The sequence below is a fragment of the Aulonocara stuartgranti genome (assembly GCF_965226115.1).
Source record: "Aulonocara stuartgranti genome assembly, chromosome: 15".
NCBI lineage: Eukaryota > Metazoa > Chordata > Actinopteri > Cichliformes > Cichlidae > Aulonocara > Aulonocara stuartgranti.
In genome coordinates, this window is record NC_138951.1 from 18,667,983 (window position 1) to 18,681,413 (window position 13,431).

The 13,431-nt window shown below is 40.9% G+C and overlaps 1 protein-coding gene across 4 annotated transcripts; it reads left to right on the forward strand.

Moving 5' to 3' along the window:
* Positions 1 to 127: 127 nt before the first annotated feature.
* On the forward strand, positions 128 to 12,818 carry LOC309689475 (microtubule-associated protein RP/EB family member 3-like). 4 transcript variants are annotated; one of them, XM_082505908.1, is made up of 8 exons: positions 128 to 230; positions 4,599 to 4,665; positions 6,411 to 6,538; positions 6,621 to 6,766; positions 7,304 to 7,463; positions 9,074 to 9,204; positions 9,962 to 10,108; positions 11,305 to 12,818. In XM_082505908.1, the coding sequence occupies exons 3-8, from the start codon at positions 6,418 to 6,420 to the stop codon at positions 11,371 to 11,373; spliced, it is 774 nt and encodes a 257-aa protein (XP_082362034.1). In that variant the 5' UTR covers positions 128 to 230; positions 4,599 to 4,665; positions 6,411 to 6,417; the 3' UTR covers positions 11,374 to 12,818. The 4 variants fall into 4 exon arrangements, with proteins under 4 accessions (XP_082362034.1, XP_082362037.1, XP_082362035.1 ...); XM_082505911.1 differs by having other exon boundaries at positions 6,414 to 6,538; XM_082505909.1 differs by having other exon boundaries at positions 145 to 356.
* The last annotated feature ends 613 nt before the right edge of the window (positions 12,819 to 13,431 follow it).

The following is a 13,431-nucleotide window of genomic DNA, read 5'->3' on the forward strand; positions in this document are numbered from 1 at the left end:
ACTGTCGCAGTCACGCTGCTAGAGTCCGTCTCCATCATGGCCGCTCAGTGGACACAGTTTCACTGAAACTCCTGTAAAAATGTAGACACTGGATCGCGCATGCGCATTGCCGGTGGCTTAGTGGGTCGCAATCTCGCGCAACTTGCTTGGGCGACAGTCGGGGTTATAGCAACGGAAAGCCCATCAGCAGAAGTAGCGGGACGGCGGAGAGAGAGACGGCGGTAGCTTCAGTGAGTAACAAGAACTTTATTAAAAACGGCCCTCCGCACGGCCCAGTCCGTGCTGTCTAAACCACTTTATCACGGGAAAAAGACTCCAATCGTCCCGTAGGTGACAGCCAGTCGTTGGCTGGTAAGGTGCGTATGTATTATCGAAAAGGCCTCCAGAGGGGGGTAACGTTAGCCTGTAAAAGTCGCGTTTTCAGTTACGCTCGGGTGTGTTAAAGTTAGCGGATACAAGTGTAGGGAAATAAAATAAGCTGGAAAAACTGCTTATTTAAAACAACAGTAGCCAAACACCCACGGAACCCCACCACAACCTGCGGGGGGCGAGTAGTTAGCCGGGAGCTAGCTGATCGGTCTGAGCAGCGCTGAAACGACTGTAACGTCAACTGTCAAAACACCGAGCCGTGAACGAAGTTCAGCCCTTAACTGTCCAACAAACCATGGTTTATAAACTATTGCATTACCAAACTTTTCATAGCCTGCTTAGATCAAACTATAAAATGCAAAATTACCTCTGCTGATAAAGAAATACAGTTTTTATCAGATTGAGCCCCTTATCTGATTAAAAACCTTTTGACAAAGAGCTCTTTATAACCGCTCCAATATGATATTATTTCAAACTAAGCAGAAGTGTCCTGTAAGTCTGAAGTTTTTTCAGTCAATTTTAACTAGTACATCTTCTTTTAATTAGTAAATTGTATTCTCTGTTATTTATTTATTTACTCTTGTTTATTTCCCGACAGTACGTCAGACTTTACCAAAAAAAAGAAAAATACTATCACTTTATAGGTCAATCTATCAGCATGATTTATTAGTAGCTTCATAATTAACCCTTTAAATGTATAATAGAAAAATATTTGCTAATTTAAGCTTTACATTAAATGTATGGGTTCTATTAATAAAAAAAGAGAGGACAGCTGTGTCAGCCAACGATTTTTTACAATAAATCTGAAAATGTATCAGGACAAACCAAGCAAGTTTTTACTGGCACACATCATGTCTTTAGTTGGAGCTGTGTAAAGTACCAAATATAACATATGCATAAATAGTATTTTTGAACCAGCAAGGTGATTCCCTTGCTTAAAACTTGACATATCTCACCATGGTGTGCACAGTGTGCTTTTTAAAAGGAAAATCAGAGTACAGTTGATTAGTGGAAGATAAAGTAGAAGTGATAGGCCTATAAAATTATCTACAGCAGATGAACAGCATTTTTAAGAAACAGGAAAAAATACAGTAAAGACCTAACACAGGACCTGAGAGAAAATGCTGAGATATCCCAACTTACACAAGAACAGGACCGAAAATTAGTGTCAGTAGGTCGCATGTAGTGATGAGTCCAAATTAGGAATTTGTGTTTCAAATCATCATCAATATTTACAAAAGAGAATGAGGAGAGAGGTACAACAAGGAGTGTCTACAGCCATCTGTACAACATGGTGGAGGCTCTGTCACGTTTGGGCTGCATTTCAGTCAGTAGTGTTGGAGATCTTGTCACATGTATGAAAGGTATTATAGAACCAATTTTTTTTAAGACTCAAAAATTGCCTTTTTAAAAATCTGTAAATTATAGTTGTTGTTTTTTATTTTATTTGTTGTTGATTATTAGGGCTTGTTGCTGGATGAAAAAGGGTCATTGATTAGTATACTAACATGTTCAATCTGTTATCTTTTTTGACAGTAATTTCTGAATTTCCCATGTTATTTTTACTCTGAAAAACAAGTGTCTTTTATAATTATTGATGTGGTTTGTTTGTCATCATGATCATGAGCAGCTATCATGTTCAATAATGAAGACTGTTCAGTTGCAGAGCTTTGATTAAAATTATCTTCTAAAATTATTATTTATTATTATATTACAGTGTTTCAGTGCTGCTGGGTCAAATTCATTGGTCCGGTTACACTTTTTATGAACATATTTCTTTTGTCTATATTGTAGAGAGTCTCTAAAACTAACATTACACAAAGCAAAACACAATCAGGAGCTGAATAATGTTACATCACTTTATTTATCATTCAGTCTGTACTCACATTTTGATGGTTTTTCATTTAATCTGAAGGTTATCAAAGTGTGTTCCTATCAACATAAAATGCTAATAACATTTAAAAGAAGACCCAAATTTATATTTGACTTCAACAAGTGAAATAATTCCAGAAACAGTTGGCTGTTATGTGTGGATGGTGTTTGAAATTAGAATTATAATAGAAGGGAGTTGTCAGATTATTATTTTTTTTTTGGTTTGACTTGGACATTTCTCTGGAGATTTCTGGATATTTGTTTTATGTTGCCTTCATTTCCACACCTTATATCCTGAATATATAGTACCTGTGTATTAGGGATGTGTGACAACGGCTCAAGGTTATGTCACCATAGTTTAAAAAAACTTGTGATATTGATATTTCTGGTGGTATAAAATAAATCGAAACAATGTGTTATTAATGCTTGTAGCTTGCAAGTAGCAGCATTTATACGTGTTAGTAAATGAAGATAATTTTCTTTACTTCTTTTCCAATGAACTACTGTCATTGATGACACATTACCTAATCTGAAGTGTGAATCTACTGAAACAAGGTGCCAACAACAGCAGCATTTTGCTGTATTAGCAGTGACACAGCATAAGTTTAATGTAAGAACAAAAGTAGCGTAGTTAGTATCTTCCCTGGAATTAAGGATGGATTAGGTAGAAATATATTATAAATTTGCTTGGCTTAAAAAGAAAAGAATCACTGATTGAAAAGAATCAATCAGTGGATCAAAGTCCACACGCAAACCTGATTGAAATGCTGTGGTTGGATCTAAGAGAACTGCGTATAGATGAATGCCTACAAACCTCAATGTACCAAAGCAATGTTGTAAAGAAGACTTGGCCAGAATACCTCTACAGCAATGTAAGAGACTGATAAAGTCAGACAGAAAACAGCTACTTCAAGTGCTCAAAGTAGTCCTACAGACTATTGAATCACTGAGTGTATTTAGTTTTTCACAGGACTGCACAGACTCCTGAGAAAACTTTCTTTTTCACATCACTGCACGTTGTCATCACCTACCAGTCTGATCCAGAAAAAAGGTTCTAAAAACCTACTAAGTTGAAAATCCATGACAATCCGTGTCCTTATATGACCTGAAACTTGTGGCCAGCTTGGGTGTTATTTTTGCTGTGCTGATAAGAAATAAATACAGTTGTGAGTTGTTGTAGTACCGTGTCACTCTTGAATAATTTGCCTGAACAGTCGCATTGACCTGAAAGTTGTTTGAATAACTGTCAGCTTTGCATCATGGGTGGTTGAAAAAGTCATAGAGCAGACTTCATTATTTAACTGCTTGGAGTTCACAGAGTAGTTGAACTGTAGTATTTTATGTGAGGACTCTGTGTTCAGACACTGAAATACTGGAATATTTGGCAGTATTTCCTGCAGTCAGGAAGTGATTGTTCAGCACAACATCCTGTATTGTGTTTATTTTGGAGGACATCAGCTCACAGGAAATGCTGTGGTATTGTTGGATTTTTCCTTATCTCACCTGTCAGTGTGATGCGTCCCTGCTGGGTTGGTTTTTATGTTTGTCTGACGCACCTACAGGCGGTCTGAACTGCGATGGGCACAGCATGTTGAACCTGGGCTAACAGGATTAACTGGGCAGAGATTAGAGGCCCGGCCTCAGGTTTTCTGTGGCATGTCCCTCTGTAACCCTGGCGAGGGGTAAACCTCCATGACCTATTTTTATGGTTTGCAGTTTATGTATTTTCTTGTTTTGCATTCAGTTTGGTTTCAGTCAGTTTCTATTAAGAGTTTACTCTACTTTATGTTTAGTTTTTATTGTTTAAGATGTTCTTATTGAAATTTCACTGATTATTTGTTTGAGACCTCAGAAATTTCCACATATTTACGTCAGTACTGAGTCTGCCATGTTTGGGGTGCAAAATGTAGCTTCACTTACAGCATTTTAATAAAGTAGCCACACCACAGTGTTTCACATATGTTTATGAAATTATGTAAACACCTCAAATATCCGAAGATGTAAAAAAACGGATCTAGGAGCTGTGCCCTAAACTCAGCAAGAAGTCAGCCAGTTTGAATTTCTCAGTGTTTTAGTAGAAATCAGCACACAGATTTAATCACATCACGTATTTCATATTTGGTCAGCTTGAACTAAAGACCTTAATGTTGCCATATTTTGTTGGTTTTGAATTTTCTTTAAAGGGTTAAATCATTGTGACTTGGTCAATTTCAGTGTTTCAACATAATTCTAAAACTTACTTATGTAAACATGTCCCCAGACAGTTAAATTAGCACTTTTGAGTAGATGATTACCTTATGTGAAGTATAAACTGTAACCGGGCTGATACTGAACATGATTCCGGTTTCTGTCTCTAGGTCTTTGTATAAGTGGTCAAGCACAACCCAGTTCTCAGCAGTACGCTCCAACACACACCCAGCACAGGTGAGTAAATGTGTGTTCCCATATGTTTTATTACAAAGCATGCAAACTTAAATAAACGTAATAAAACATGAAGATAAAGATGTAATATGTTATTCAAAATTACCAAATGGTGATTTAAAAAAAAAGGTAAATAAACCGGGGTGGTGGTCCCCATCTTTAAGAAGGGGGACCGGAGGGTGTGTTCCAACTACAGGGGGATCACACTCCTCAGCCTCCCTGGGAAAGTCTATGCCAGGGTGCTGGAAAGGAGAGTTCGTCCGCTAGTCGAACCTCGGATACAGGAGGAACAATGCGGTTTTCGTCCTGGTCGCGGAACACTGGACCAGCTCTTTATCCTCTCCAGGATACTTGAGGGTGCATGGGAGTTTGCCCAACCAGTCTACATGTGTTTTGTGGACTTGGAGAAGGCATTCGACCGTGTCCCTCGGGGTGTCCTGTGGGAGGTGTTGCGGGAGTATGGGGTGTCTGGCCCATTGCTACGGGCCATTCGATCCCTATACAACCGTTGCAAGAGCTTGGTTCGCATTGCCGGCAATAAGTCGGACTCGTTCCTGGTGGGTGATGGGCTCCGCCAGGGCTGCCCTTTGTCTCCGGTTCTGTTCATAATTTTTATGGACAGGATTTCTAGGCGCAGCCAAGTGGCGGAGGGCTTTCGCTTCGGTGGCCTCAGAATCTCATCTCTGATTTTTGCAGATGATGTGGTTCTGTTGGCTTCATCGGGTGAGGGCCTCCAGCTCGCACTGGAACGGTTCGCAGCCGAGTGTGAAGCAGCGGGAATGAGGATCAGCACCTCCAAATCTGAGGCCATGGTTCTCAGCCGGAAAAGGGTGGAGTGCCCACTCTGGGTCGGGGATGAGTTCCTGCCCCAAGTGGAGGAGTTCAAGTATCTCGGGGTCTTGTTCGCGAGTGATGGGAGAAGGGAGCCGGAGATCGACAGACGGATTGGGGCTGCAGCTGCAGTAATGCGGACGCTGCACCGGTCCGTCGTGGTGAAGAGGGAGCTGAGTGTAAAAGCGAAGCTCTCAATTTACCGGTCGATCTACGTCCCTACCCTCACCTATGGCCACGAGCTGTGGGTAGTGACCGAAAGAACGAGATCGCGGATACAAGCGGCGGAAATGAGCTTCCTCCGAAGGGTGGCTGGCCTCTCCCTTAGAGATAGGGTGAGAAGTTCGGCCATCCGGGAGGGGCTCAGAGTAGAGCAGCTGCTGCTCCACATCGAAAGGAGCCAGCTGAGGTGGTTCGGGCATCTGACAAGGATGCACCCTGGGCGCCTCCTGGGTGAGGTGTTCCAGGCATGTCCCACCGGGAGGAGGCCCCGGGGCAGACCCAGGACACGCTGGAGAGATTATATCTCTCGGCTGGCCTGGGAACGCCTTGGTATTCCCCCGGATAAGCTGGAGGAGGTGGCTGGGGAGAGGGAGGTCTGGGCCTCTTTGCTTAGGCTGCTGCCCCCGCGACCCGGCTCCGGATAAAGCGGATGAAGATGGATGGATGGATGGATGGTAAATAAAATAAAAAAGATCATGAATTCTCTGTCATTTAATACGCTCCTTTTTGCCACGCTCCTGGATACACATATTCTTCATTATGTGGAGTCGCTTACTTTTACTTTATATAGATATAAACACATTTTCATAGATTAATCAGACTTATGTGTCAGTGAAAAAAGATTGTCTGGAGCCTTCAGATGTTACACTGATGTTAATATCTTTACATGTGCTTGCGTGTTTGTGGGTGCCTAGCAGGAGGATGGCGGTGAATGTCTACTCCACCTCTATGACCATAGAGAACCTGAGTCGCCATGACATGTTGGCGTGGGTGAACGACTCTCTGCAGCTCACCTACACAAAGATTGAGCAGCTGTGTACAGGTAAACACACACTTCTTGAGAAAAAGCTTCAAATTAAAATAAATGTTTTTCTTGACTTTGTGCTCCTGTTCTGTTTTTTCAGGCGCAGCTTACTGCCAGTTCATGGACATGCTGTTTCCAGGCTGCATATTACTGAAGAAAGTCAAGTTCAACGCAAAACTGGAACATGAATACATCCACAATTTCAAGGTCTTACAGGCTGCGTTCAAGAGAATGACCGTTGACAAGGTGGGAACAGGGAAACCAACTGCTGTTTGTTCTTATTATCCGAGGTGTCATATCTGTACTTTTATATTAGTTATAAGTAGTTTATATTAGTGGCTCATCCCTTGCTGCTCTAGCCTACATGCCAAATAACCTTGCACAAACTTGGACTAACCCTAAGCTCTTAGAGGCATCCATCAGAGTACGAATGTTTAAGTAGAAAAACCATAGCTAAAACAGCTTGAGTGACGTTGTATATAAGAACCACTCTGTTTACTATTTAAGTCAGTACAGTTAAAGTACTGTGGCACAGTCTAAATTGTTTTTAACTGTACTGTAGATAAAGTTGTCTTTAAAGTTGTCATTCTATTATTACGAATGTGATTTTTTTTTTTTAAGGATCATTTACCTTGACAGAAGGAAGCAAGGTGATAACATGCAGATCATCTTAAAGATGGCTGCTGTTACCCCAAAATGACAGTTATTGGAGTATCTAATCCCAAGATTCCCTTTTATGACATTTCAAGAATGTTTTTCTCCTGCTATTTAAAAACATTTCAGATCATCCCGGTGGAGAAATTGGTGAAGGGGAAGTTCCAGGACAATTTTGAGTTCCTTCAGTGGTTTAAGAAGTTTTTTGATGCCAACTATGACGGGAAAGAATACGACCCTCTGCTCACACGGCAGGGCCAGGAAGGAACGCCGCCTCCACCTAATCCAGGTACAACACGACATAGTCAGCTGTGCGTGAACCTAAACCCTTCATTTTACTTCTCTCACATCTTCATGCTACCACATCCCCACCTCTAACCCAGGTAAACCTATTCATCATAAACCTAAAAGACCCACTCGCTCAGGTAACATCCCCTCCATGCAGCATGTGTGTGTGCAGTGTGTTACTCAGTTTATGGAGTGCTCGATCCTGGCTGGTTGTGGGCAGCACTAGGGGCTCTAATTATCTGTCTGCCAGCTCCTTCCTATTAACTCATTCACTGCCATTGACGTCTATAGACGTCAATTGAAAGCATACGTTTGAAAATGGCTGGCAGTGAATGAGTTAAGTTCGACTCTCATATTACAATTTTAGTATTTCTTCTGCATGTACAGCATTAATAATATGAAAAACTTTAAGGAAATATTTAAGACTGTAGGTCAAGCTTCTTGAATGCAGTATTTTTCCAATCTTTGAAAAATGCTGCTTTCGTAAAGTTATTGTCCTGTGAATAGGCTCTGTTTCCTATTCTTAGCTGACAGCAGTGGTACCCAGTGCGGTCTTCTGCTGCTGCTGTAGACTCGAGGTTCTATGACTAGGCATTCTCTCCACTGTGACATCGGACATCAACACTGCCTTTTCATCCAGAGAAGTGCCACTGACTCGGTATTTGCCCTTTTTTAAGGCCAGTTCCTGTAAACTCTAGAGATTGTTGTGAGGGAAAATTCCAGTAGATCAGTTTCTGAAATGTGTAGTTCTAAAATGGTATAACAGCCCATTGGCCACCAACAAACATGTCACGTTCAAAGTCACTTAGATCATCTTTCTTCATCACTTTGGATCTCAATTTAAACTTCAGTAGATGAAGTCTACATGCCTAAATGCACTGAGTTGCTTCCATATGATTGGCTCATTATTTTTTAGCATTAATGAGCAGTTGAACTGGTATACCTAATGAAGTGGCAGGTGAGTGTATGGACTTGAATTCTGATTCAAAGCTGTTAAACATCAGAGCTGCGCAGCCCGTGTTCTCTGAGGTTTGGTATTTTGTAGTGAGTCACAGCATTAAAAACAGAGGCGTACTAACTGACAGTAATATACCTCAAAGTGGAACATCATGTGGCCTTTAAAGTCCTGAATACAAATGGGAGGATTATGTCCCAGCCCTGCCCACAAAGAACCAATTACCAGGTGAAACAGGAAACACATTAGCTAGTCATGCTGTTTCACTGATGCATGCACAATATAGTTTCATGGCAGTTTGTGGTGTCCACACGCTAAAATAAAAATGTGTACTGTTTCCTTTTCTTTGGTTTACTCAGTCAATGTTGTGAATTAGCATGGTATGTGTTCAGTGCTCTCATGAGATTTACTGAACAAACACCACTCTGGATTGAGCCATTAAGAGATGTGATGTTTTGTAAAAATAGAACTTTCTGGGGAATTAAAAGGATCTTATCGTATTTTTTAGCAAAATTAGCAAACAAGCTATTATCAAAATAGCTCTTGATTAGTAAACTTGCATCAAGAAGGATTTTGCTGTAAATACTCAGACATACTTAGGGGCTGACGAACTAAATAGATGTATAGATATGTAAACATGTGCTTCTTTCATATAGGCCCCATGAGAACATCTCCCACAGCACCAAAGAGTGTCCCCACCCCGCAGAGGCAGATAGCATCAGCCCGCAGGAACCCTCCTGTGACACGTAATGGAGGAGACGCTGAGCTCATAGAGCTCAACCAGCAGGTACCGCTGCCCTGATAACTTTTCAAGAAAACCCTGTAACAGAGGTCCTGTGCAGCTCTCACATCAAAACTGCATAATTACTAAAACCCTTCAGCATTAATGAAGTTGGTAGTGGTTTGGAAGCTTCCCAGATTTCTTTTTTCAGTGTGAGTATCAGAATCAGAATCAGAATACTTTATTGATCCCTGGTGCTGGATTCTGATTACTACTCCTTAAGAACCAGCCCACATTTCTGCTGATCTGCTCTGTGACACAGAGTCACTAACAGACCCAGGAGTACTTTTGGATGGAAATCTCTTAAGTCACTCTGCAGTGTCCCTCTCATAGCTACACATGTCAATAGTTTCATCTTTGGACATAGAAATTTTGTGCTGCCACCTTTTTGGCAGTGGAACCAGTCTTGGAGCTGGTTCCTTGTTTCTGTACCAGGACTGTGTCGGTGGGAAAAATGCAAGAGTGGTACAACAATTTAACTTTGGAATGTTTTTCTGACTCACACAAGTCAGGCTGAAAACACTGAAAAGGTTCTGATGTGACCAGCTCAACAAATCTTCACATCCTGTTAGTTGACTGTGGACATTAGTACACAAAATTTATATGTAGCTTTTTTCCTTAAAACGCTGCAGCTTTGTGAGCATGTTATGATATAATTTCTTCTCTTTTGTGTCTTCTATTTCTTTGTTTTTATTGTTGAACAACATTGTTGTTTCAGCTGCCTCCCTCATCGTTTTTTTCCCACGGTTGTTTCTGGTCATAGTTGCTCGATCTGAAGGTGACCGTAGACGGGCTGGAGAAGGAGAGGGACTTCTACTTTGGGAAGCTGAGAGACATTGAACTAATCTGCCAGGAGAAAGAAAACAACCCAGTTTTGAGCAAAATCATGGACGTCCTGTATGCTACAGAGGTAAATACAGGCCAAAATGTGTACTTACATTCAGCAATTACAGCACAGACCAGGAATTTGGGGGGGTGGACTGGTCTCAGGCTTTCATAAAATTTCTTGAGATATTACAAGAAATCAGACGATATGTTTGTTGGTTGTTAGAACATTTATTTCCCACAGTATTCAGATTAATTCCTTATCCCCTGACTTTACCGAAGGCATCACATATTTATGTCATCTGCAGGCTGGTGAACATTTGATTAGTCAAATGTTCACCAGCCTGCATTCAGAGTTACATGCTCCACACTGCTTGCAGTCATGCACATGTTTTCAGGTAATGAGCCAGTTATAATTCCTTGAATTCCTGATTATGGAATTTTAAACATTTTAGGCTGATCTGAGCCATGAGCAAAGTCCTGTTTGTTTACCTTTGATCACTGTGACACGGTTCATTTGGATTCAGGCATGTGGTACGATGCTAACAGTGGCTGAGCATAGACCTTTGACACATCTGAAACTATACCTGCTTCTATGACATAATAATAGTAAGACACAAGAGAGGACAGCTTGTCACTGCTTCCAAAAATGACTCTAATTAAACCACAAGATGCATAAAATCACAGACCTTCTGTGTTCTCTGTGAGTGCTTTTCAAGCACTCCCCAAAGCTAGCAAGTGTGAGGCAGGAGGGGTGAGGTGCTGGGACAAACTCAAGAGTACTCTGGTACTCTTTGTTAGGTGCATTATGAGTGGAGACCAGCGAGGGAGTGGAGGTGGGTGATGGTTGTACTTTCCATGGTACAAGACCCATGTCAGAAAGATTCAAAAATGAATTATACATTTATTTAAAGTGTGTTTGTAATATTACGAGGAAAATCCCATATTCCAGCTGGTACTGAGAACCTGCCGTACGTATCTCGTGATTATTATTTGATATGGCTGCATTTTACTACTTTCTGTAATCCATCACAGCATTTTGCAGCCTTTACCTAAATCTGGTTAGATTACCACAAAATTAGAAATCAGCCTGTCAGTAAAGCAATAAAGCACCTCAGTGAGGTACAGAGACATCTGAGTGAACAGCTATGTGCTTTAACGTATTGGTGCAAGGAGGAAATCTTTAAAAAAATACTGAGATTATGAACAAATGTAGCAAAAAACTTATGAAAGATGACCTGCAGCTGGTAAAGCCTGAAACACTGATCTTATCTTTTCCAGGAGGGATTTGCACCACCAGAAGATGATGAAATTGATGAAGGAGCACGAGGAGAACACGAGGAGTACTGAAATCTTCCTCTCCTCTTTATCACCGTCACCACTCCTCCACCTCCCTTCCTTTAATCTGACCTTAATTGCCATTTTTGCCCCTTTTTGTTTTCCCTCTAATTAGTTTACATTTTACAAACTCCCCTTACTTCGCCTGTCTTGTCCATGGCTGTCCATCTCACAACATGTTTGTTGTACAGCCTCACTTCCTTTCCAAACTCTTACTAGTAAAGGACGCTTAACCCGAACCGGTCTGGACTCGGCCCCAGCAGCCTGGCTTGGCTTACTCGACTTGTTCTAACCTGATGGGACAACTGTACTGCGGGGCTTCTCATCCTGCTGGTGTGTCGCAGGTTTATAGTTAACAGCAGTGAGATGACAAACAGCTCTGGAGTGCTATGAATCTGTCTGATGAGTCAGGTCACTTTCTCCCATCATGCACTCTGATTGACCACACACAGACACATATTGATCAGGGTTCTCTGCAAAGTTTATACATGAAACCACACAATGTTTTCCACATAATGTGATCAGCTTTAGAAGATTTTGACTGGAAGTGGCTCAAAGTGAGATTATAAAAAGGCGTTAAGCCTATCCAGAGAGCAGCATGCACGCTGCACACGATGACACATGTGAACGTTTAGCCCACAGACATATCACAGACTCTGAAATGCTCACATGTATGTCGTAAAAAAGCAATCATTCTGAGGTGAAGCATCACAGATATGTTTTTATTCATTAAGTCGTCCCAGCACAAAGGGTTTGCTCATGAAACTGTCCAGACAGCTTGTTTAGGAGCCATTAGATGTATTTATGTTTTTATTTATTTATATTTTTTAATCTGCTCTAAACAGTTTCTGAAAAAACACAAGATGGGGTTTGTAGAAACTGAAGGTCTTGCACTAAATGTAGCAAAAAAAGCTGACTGAAATGATCCAAAATGCCAACATGCAGTGACTGGCTACAGCCAGAACGACACAGAAAGATGCAATTTTATATTTTGTAGATTTGTTGAAAAAGACTTGTTTTTTTTTTTTGTTTCCTTTGCATTGAATTCTTCAGTGGCCAAGTCAGAGGCATAAGTTTAAACTTATTTAAATGTCAGGCTTTGAATTCTATCAATGAACAAATGTAAAAAAGAAGACTATAGAGGACACTACTAAATACTAATGTTTGACCGTTTTAATTGAGTTAAACATTTTAGCTGCTATCACTACTCTTCTGTTGTTGTATTTAATTGAATTTTCATAAGTCGCATAGCGTTAACACACCACAATGGCTGCCATAGAACTAAAGGTTTGTTTTTTGTGATTGACAGCCAGGCTGAGTGTGATTGCCATTAGTTGGATCAGTCTGAGAGAAGAGAACATCAGACCCTCTCTCACCTTGCCATGGCAGCTGTGTGATAAACTTGCATCATTTGGATTTACTGCTGGAATGAAATAAAGCTATGAGTTTCAAGAAAAGTAACAGACCTCATCACTGTGTGCTGTCTGCTTCCGTGTTTTTACAGAGATATAGACTTTATTTAATCCCACACTGGAGAAATTTCCTTGTTACAGCAGCACAAGGGACAGGAAGAAAGGTAAATTAGAGACATAATAGAAAAAAAACAAAAATAGAAAAAAATAAATAAGAGAAATAGTAAACAAAATAGCCACAATACTGTACTGTGCACACATGGTTACTACATACAGTAAAATACACCAAGATTTTACTTTTTTATATGTGCATAAAGCGCAGTGGGAATGATAACAATATACATGCATTTTTAAACAGTATTTCTCCTGTCTGGGTATGGTACAGCCTGACTGCTGTCGTGATGAAGGACCTGTGCAGGATCAGTCCTACACCGTGGCTGTTAAGTATACTACTCAGAGACCCCACAGTCTCATGTAGTTCCTGTTTTCTATTCATTAGGAGCAGCGTTTTCTATTTACATCATTTTTGCTTATGCAAATCAGCAGCATACTGATCACATCACACACACAACAGTCAGGCCCAGCACACGTTTGCTAAATGTTGCCTCCATGCACCTCCGTAGAAGTCAAGCAGTCAGTTGCATTGATATCTCTTTGG